The 8,203-nt window shown below is 31.2% G+C and overlaps 1 protein-coding gene across 1 annotated transcript; it reads left to right on the top strand.

Moving 5' to 3' along the window:
* The first annotated feature begins 5,889 nt into the window (after positions 1-5,889).
* LOC101502530 (uncharacterized) lies at positions 5,890-7,846 on the top strand. Its single transcript, XM_004513628.4, has 2 exons — positions 5,890-6,467; positions 7,426-7,846. Exons 1-2 carry the CDS (start codon positions 6,021-6,023, stop codon positions 7,699-7,701), a joined length of 723 nt encoding a protein of 240 aa, XP_004513685.1. The 5' UTR covers positions 5,890-6,020; the 3' UTR covers positions 7,702-7,846.
* The last annotated feature ends 357 nt before the right edge of the window (positions 7,847-8,203 follow it).

Raw genomic sequence — 8,203 nt, 5'->3', positions numbered from 1 at the left:
AAAAAAAAAAGCATTCTAATTCACAAATTCAATAAAAATTGCAAAGTTCAAAAGGACGCATAAAAGAAACTAACTCACTAACGCAACTACAAAAATAAATAAAGCAATTGTGACTTGAAGAAGAAAGTGTGTGATGAAACGGAACTAACCGCGGCGAAATCGTTGGAAGCAGAGGGGAAAACGGTCGGAAAACGGGGGAAAGAATAAGAGGAAACGAAATGAGAGTAATCGGCGTCTCTGAAAAGGAGTAGGCAGGAGAGGGAAACGGCGAAGAAAAACAGCGCTGCGGCGAGGATCTGGCGGAAATGGAGGGAAGTGGATTCCGGCGACATGGAGGAGGAAGAGTTAGCGGGTGTGTGGAGGTGCGTCGTGGATAGGGATCGTCGGCGGTGAGATGGGAGCGTGCGCGGCGTGTGTGAGAGGGACATTTAGTATCGTCGGTGACGGTGAGGTCATGTTCGATGGTGCGGTGCGGTGTCGTATTTAACGAGTGGATTATATTATGAATAAAAGCATTGATGACGATGACAGTAGTGACTAGATTAACACATCAAGGAAGTGGGGGATCAGAGTTTCCAAGGGTGCTCGGGAAACTTGGAATTTGGGCACAACTGAATAAGTTACATTATAGTTTAGATTTAATTGCAGTTTTTGTCCCTCTATTTTAGTTGAATCGCGAAAGTAGTCCTTCTATTTTATTTCTCTCCAGCTTTGGTCCCTCAAACTGAATTTTGGTCCAAAACTTGATGAAATTTCATTTTTAAAGTCGTATTACACCATTTATGATCATAGATTTCGGGTATAATTGTTGCAAATGAGATCTTGAGGCATGGCGTGACTTAAATAAATACAAAAAAAAGTAAAATTTCATCAAGTTTTGGACCAAAGTTCTGTTTGGGGGACCAAAACTGGGGAGAAACAAAATAGGGAGACTACTTTCGCGATTCAGATAAAATAGAGGGACCAAAACTGCAATTAAGCATATAGTTTATTTTAAACCGTTAGATTTAACGAGATGTGTTTCGTAAATAAAGTTTTAGTGAACTATTTTAATCAATTAGTTTTTCAATTATAAATTATTAGTTATTAGTTAATTTTTCAATTATTAACTAGCTTATGAGTTCTTTTTATGAATTGTGTTTTAAACTTGTTTAATTAATAAGTCTATAATCAATAGTATTTCAACTCTTATTATCAGCAAAACTTCGATGATGGTCGAAGATAACTATCATTGACGAAACATAGGGAAGCAATTTTCAATGGGATGTAGTTGCAAATACTTTAATGTTTAAGTCACTAAGAGTTGGAGGGAGTCAGAGATATTCTCGATAAGAGTGATTGTGTAGTTTGTATTTAAAGAGTGTGATTATGTATCTTGCACTTTTTTAGGTCGTTGCGAGTCTCAGAGGTCCTTGCGATGTTGATCACACAATGATGATTGAATTAGGGAGACGTGTTAAGCTACATCGCATCTGCGTGGAGTCGTGTTGAGCCAAATATATTCGACATGTGAGGCATAGGGCTAAAGCTCACTCATGCTCGTGGCAAAGTCCACTCTGAAACAATTGTCCCCCAAGTCTTCAGCTCGTGTGAGAGCGGTGAAAGTTTGTGAAGTTTTTTGGCTTTTACTATCAAAGTTGGTGATGAGTCCACTTTTGATGAAGACAACTACAATCAATGTTGTCCAAGGACCGAGGTCCCTTATGTAGGATTTTTAAAATTTGTTGTGCTGTCATTTCCATATGAGGAGCAATGCGGACGCTTGTGTCTGCTTATGGGATTTGAAAAGACAACATTTGGTCTCCAATTGTCACGTGGGGCCTATTAGTGGTAACGTTTTAGTGTTCTATAGTCTCTTGAGTACTCAGTACATTCCTTTGACTAAGTCGCGATGGTTAGATCATTGCATGCGATTTGGACCCTTGCTTTCCTCAAACCCAAATTTGATGCTAGACAAATTTGAAGAATTATTGGTAAGTGTTGTTGAGATGAATTAACTTCAAGGTAAAAATTGGGTGTGCACAACAAATGAGAACAAGGATATAATGGGCCACTACATTCATGCTTTCACAAGAATATCTTTAGTCACATGCAAACAAACTTTCAATGTAAAACTATTAACTCACCGGTGAAGACACATGTTAGAAAGAAAGACATCATTTTTAAATTGATGAATAATTTTGTGCAACCGTTAAAGGAATGTAGAAACAACTAACATGTTGATTTTAAAATTGAGTTCTCTAAGCTCGTGCTAACAACCGATTTGTGCATGATTCAAAAGGATGTTGAAAATATTTACAAAACAACCTATTTAAGTTTAGCTTTAATTGCAGTTTTAGTCCTTCTATTATTACCAATTCACGAAAATGATCTCCCTATTTTAAAAGTCGGTAGTTTTGGTCTCTCTCTCAGATTTTTGAACTAAAAAATGTGGAATTGACACATTTTTAATGATGTAACATACAATTCTATGATATAGAACCATCTATATGCATTAATTATTCATATATCATTAATTAAATTAAAAATATGAAGAAAAAAATTGAAGTTAAAAGTTAAGTTTTTAGTGCATTTTATTTCAATTTCATGGGTGTTAATCATTTTAAATTATCGTATCATATGTCACATTGTTTAAAACATCTCACGTCATTATTTTTTAGTTAAAAAATCAAAAAGAGAGATCAAAATTGTCGGATTTTTAAAACAAGGGAATCAATTTCGTGAATCAGTAAAAATAAAATGATTAAAATTACAATTAAATCTTAAGTTTAAAAAGCGTATTGTGAAGGCTTCAACATTAATTATGAAATATGAAATATGTGTAGTATTATTTCTAAACTGAATATATGTTTGGAATTTCACAATGCACACATTAACGTGGAAGCTACAAAATATAAGCATGTGTTTGGAATTTTCACTAAATCACATCAAATTTATGCATTTTACTACAAATAAAAGATCTATTGTGACACTTAACTTTTAGTGATACCTCCTTATTTATTATTATAGTTACTTTTAGCTACAAATAGAGTGTCACATATTCTTATTTAATATCAATCCATTGTGTTAACTTAAAAAAAAAACTCAAATATTCACATCCAAAAAAATATTCACTTATTCACTCAAACATCAATTCACCCAACAATACCTATTTTCTTTCTTTCCCATTTTCATATCATAATTTTTTTTTCCTTTCTATTTCTTCTCATTGTATTTCCTTCTCAAATTTGCTCAAAAGGTCTTCCCGATTTCAATTCCCTATTTCATCTTCAAAACCTCGTCTCAAATTTTTCCCCCTATTTCAGCTCAGAAATTATTAAAGTTTTTTCCGAGTTCGATTCTCGCTTTTCAGTTGAAGAAGTTTTTCCCAATTTCTTCATCATTTTTTTGATTCCATCTTCAATCGATTCCTTTAATTTCTGATTCAAACTCCGCGATTTCTTCATTGTTGAGACAAACTCTATTTTAAAAGTTTTGATGAAAATAAACAAAGGTTAATTAAGAATGTTAATTATGATTCTAAATGTTATGTTAATTTAACTTGTGTTCTTGAGTGGTTTTAATTAAGAGCAGAATCAAGCAAATACAAGAAAAGACAACAAGATCATTCTGCATCATAAACAGAGAATGATCTTCAGCTTCACCGAATTATCTATCACAGCATGTTGTTCAAAGTTTATCTACATCGTTAACAAAGAATCTGCTCTGGAAATCATTCATATCTAACAAGTACATGGCAAGGAACAAGTACAAATAATCCAGACTCAAAAAGGATATTTGATCGCAAAGATCAAAGAGTTTAAACATGGACAAAAGTCATGACGGCTTAAGAACTCCAAAATTCAAATGTCAAGAAAACTTGATCAAACTGGGTATATGACAAGACAAGAACAAAGGAAATACAGAACATTCAAAACGGGAACTCCAGAATGATTATTGAAGCTCAAGAACGTTCAAACTGATAAAACCAAGAACGTTAATCATTCTCCGTTTTCTGCACATCAACAGCAGCCTTGCATCCTCTCTGTTTCAGTCTGCAATTCGATTCAAATCTTCTCCAACCTCCTCTAGCTTCACTCAAGACTCAAGACAAATAATGTACCATCCAAGATCAATGAAGAAATGTCAAAGAAAGGACAGAAGTGCTTTCAATGCTAAAACATCAAAAGTCAAAAAGCTGTTTTCAAAGCAGCATTATTTTTATTCTAAAAATAATGTTTTGGTCAAAAAAGCATGGCCTCTCCAACAGCTATTTTGTACATCTCCAGCCTATAAATAGAAGGCCATTATCTCAGTTCTCAGTAAGAAATTCAAGTGCCAAGTAATCAACATTATATAATCACACTTAAGCTTGAAATTCTGCAAAACAGAGGAAACATTACTTTCTGCAAATTCGCGAAACAGCCACTGCTGCTCATTCATATATCAGTTGCGAAATTGTCATTAGATACTCTGTAAAGAATCTATTCTCAAACAAGAGTTGAGCAATATCAGATTCTGTCAAAATCAATCATTTGTAAAAACTCAAACTATAAGATTTTCGTTATAGTTTGTTTAAGATTGCTTCCTATCAAGGTTAGATAGGTGTTGTGATTGCTTTCTGGGTGGAAAGTAATTAAGAAAGAAATAGATCAAGGTTGATTTATTCTAGGTGTTGTAAGATTAAGAAGGTTCTTCATTTTAAACACTTAGTGGAAAATCTCACAGTGTGAGGACTGGACGTAACCCACGTTGGGTGAACCAGGATAAATCTTTGTGTAATATTCTCTTTCCTTTCTCCTTCTTTATTATACTGCATTAATCATTTGAGATAAAGTATAAACTGATTCTCTGCTAATTAAAGAACGTTCTCTGTTTTATAACATAAACCAAGAACGTTCTCCGTTTTTTGTTTTATAACCAAGATCATTCTTGAGTTATTTTCTTAAGTTTTAACAGGAATTTTTAAAAGGCATATTTACAATTCAAACCCCCCCTTTCTTGTAAATCGATATTGTTACTTCATATTTTTGTGCATTTTAACTCTTTGTTTTATTTATTGATTTGGATGTGCAAGAAACAAGATACTTTGCAAGGAAGAGACAAACTCTTTTAATATGTATGCTATTATAATTGTTTTTTTTTAATCTTAGAAGATATGAAAAATATTATAATAGTTAACTTATATAATTAATTTCGAATATAAATTTAAAATATGATGTTCAATTTAATATTATCGATATTTTATCATTTGAGTTTGGTGCATTGTATAGTAATAATAGTAAATTAAAGACTTTTAATTGGGTCTAAAATGTTATACAAACTGAAAATATAAAATTAAGGTTTTTGTTTCTCTATTTAATTTAATTTGAAATATATAGTCACATGTACGTTGAATGGCTTTAATTTAAGTCAACCGATAACTGTTTTGAGATCTAAAAATCTAAGTTAAGTATTAGCAAAGCACAGAAAAATTGGTAATAAAATAAAATTCTGATTTATTTAGGTCTATAAAATAATTACTACAATGGATATTTATATATTGATGATCACATTCTAACTTTTATTAGTCATGATTGTGAACTAAAAATTATTATATTTTAACTATCGTTACTAAACTGAGCTTATGTAGTCGTGTTTTAAATCATGATATATCACTACTCGCCTAAAAATTAGATGGTTGAATAAAAATAACTCAATTAATAATATCATGAAATTAAACACATCTATAGATTAATTTAACCAATTTTAAATGAATTGATTAAATTAAAAAGCAGAATATAGTAACCTAATTTGTGATAAAAGCACTTTTCGATTTTGGAAAACAAAATGTGGCATGCACCATTTTGTTTGTTGTACTTTCTCAATTCCATTGGATTACAAAGTGCCAAGTGTTTATTCCACATCACACAAATCTATGAGATAAGATTCATAGCCAAAAAAAACCACACTCATATTCTTTATGCAATTTCATAGACTAAGCTAATAGTTTATGTAATATTACATTGAATAATTTGTTTCTATAATTCAACTTCACTTAGATGAATTGTAAGATAAACTTCTCAAGTCCATTAATACCATGCAAATTTCATACCAAGAAAAAAAATCTTATAAGAAGAAAAACTATAATCTTCTCTTCTTTTTCCTCAAGTGAAAAACAACAACAACAAATTTCAACCAATACAATTGATGATAAGGCTTACACTATCAATTTCAAGACAAAAAAAGCATGCAAGCTTGGAATTTCAAGATATCCCGATTTTGAATATGATGCCGAAGGAGGAAGAGGAAATGGTTATGGTTCAAAGATAACACAAAATAATCAAGATAACAATGAACTTGTTGTTTTGTTTGATGTTGAAACATTGTATATTCCATCATTGACTAGCTCTACAACAAAGTTTCTTGGATTCCCTTTGCCACCATTTTTGAAGATTGATATTGTTCCAGAAAGTTTCCAAGGAAGTATTAATCAAGAATCTGGCAAGGTAAGATATTTAGTTCTAAAGATTGCATTGTAATTGTTTAAATTCAATATGTTGTGTTTTATGTTTAAAATATCAATGACACTTAAGGCCTTGTTTGGATAAAAGGTTTAATTAATAAATGTTTATCATATAAGTGCTTATGTATAATTATTTATAATATAAGTTAAAACATGTTTTCATAAGTCATCTTAAAGAGCTTATGGAAATAAGCTGAAATAACTTATATGCGTGTCATAAGATGTTTCTATAAATTTTCTCAAGTTGTCTCCCAAATATTTATGTCCATAAATTAGTTGTAATAAGACGGTCTACAATGACTTAGTACTTATAATTCTAACTTGCTATAGGTATCTCGTAAATTTAGTTCAATAAACTATACAATTAATGATAAGATCGGATTTAGCTATCAACAATTCACTTTAGATCATAAATTAATTTCAAACACTCAATAAGAAAATCAACAATTGGTGTAATATGTAAAATGGATAATAACTTACTGATATGTTGGCACATCAACTATAATTTTTTTCATTAATGTTGATATTACTTATTTTACACTTTTGTCAGTTTCACTCCTTCTTTTTACTAGTTACACCTAAATAGATTACGTGAAAGTTCACATTCACATATGTAATAAATTAAGTTTACATATATTATGTGAATTCAGTCCATGTAACTTATTTGGATGTAACTGAAAAAAATAGGAGTGAAACTAGCACTGATGTTTATTTTATCGTCTAAAGTGAATAGCTCATATAAGTCAAATTCAATTGATAATAGTTTATTATATTATTTTTACAAGGTTGATATGTATATGCATAATAAATCGTTGATGTGCAGACACATCAATCGTTATTTTCTCATTAACAGTTGATATTACTTATTTTATTGTCTAAAATGAATTGCTCTGATGAGTCAAATCCAACTGATAATGGTTTTATTATTTATTTTTTACAAGGTTGATCTTGAGTTTAAGGCCAAGTTCTTGTTTTCTGCTGGTAGTATCTATAAAGCTCCACCATTGGTTGTGAAGACAGTGTTGACATCAGAAGAATCAAAGGGGACTATGAAGAGTGGAAGAGGCATGAGATTGGATAAAGAGGGAAAATGCAGACTAGTTGGTGTGGCAACAGTTGATCCTATTGATGATTTTCTTATGAATTCCTTCCTTGGCCTACCAACTGAGTGTCTTGCTGAATTAAATGCTGTAATCTCTATTCCTTCTTCATCATAGGAGTTAAAATCTCATTACAAAACTACATATAGAACTCCATAATATTTATTTTAAAACAATGTGCAGTCAAAGATACTAAAAGATAATAAAAAACATAACAGATTAATGAGATATACTATCATAGGAATGGATTTGATTTTGTGCATTGTCGGCTGTCACATTGATCTTGGTTCTCCAGTCTTAATCGGATAGTCCAAATTTAAAGACATATTTTGATCTTGGTTCTCCAATCTTATTGACAAAGTAAAATACAGCTTTAAAATTAACTGTAGCATAGAAAAATTTGATAGGTTTGGATACCTATGAACATTCAAAATTAGTTTAAAACCCACACGAAGGATACTCACACAACCTTGAGCGGAGAAGTACTACTCCATTTACTCGCAAAAGAACATATGCATCAATCAGCAATCCAAATAACATGCCGTCAGTTTGATATATAATTTTTATTTTATGATTAAAGATGTTGAGCTTATATCTAGATCATCTAATCAAAGATTAA

Source organism: Cicer arietinum, chromosome 8 (assembly GCF_000331145.2).
Source record: "Cicer arietinum cultivar CDC Frontier isolate Library 1 chromosome 8, Cicar.CDCFrontier_v2.0, whole genome shotgun sequence".
Taxonomy (NCBI): domain Eukaryota; kingdom Viridiplantae; phylum Streptophyta; class Magnoliopsida; order Fabales; family Fabaceae; genus Cicer; species Cicer arietinum.
This window is presented reverse-complemented; position numbering and strand designations above follow the sequence as displayed.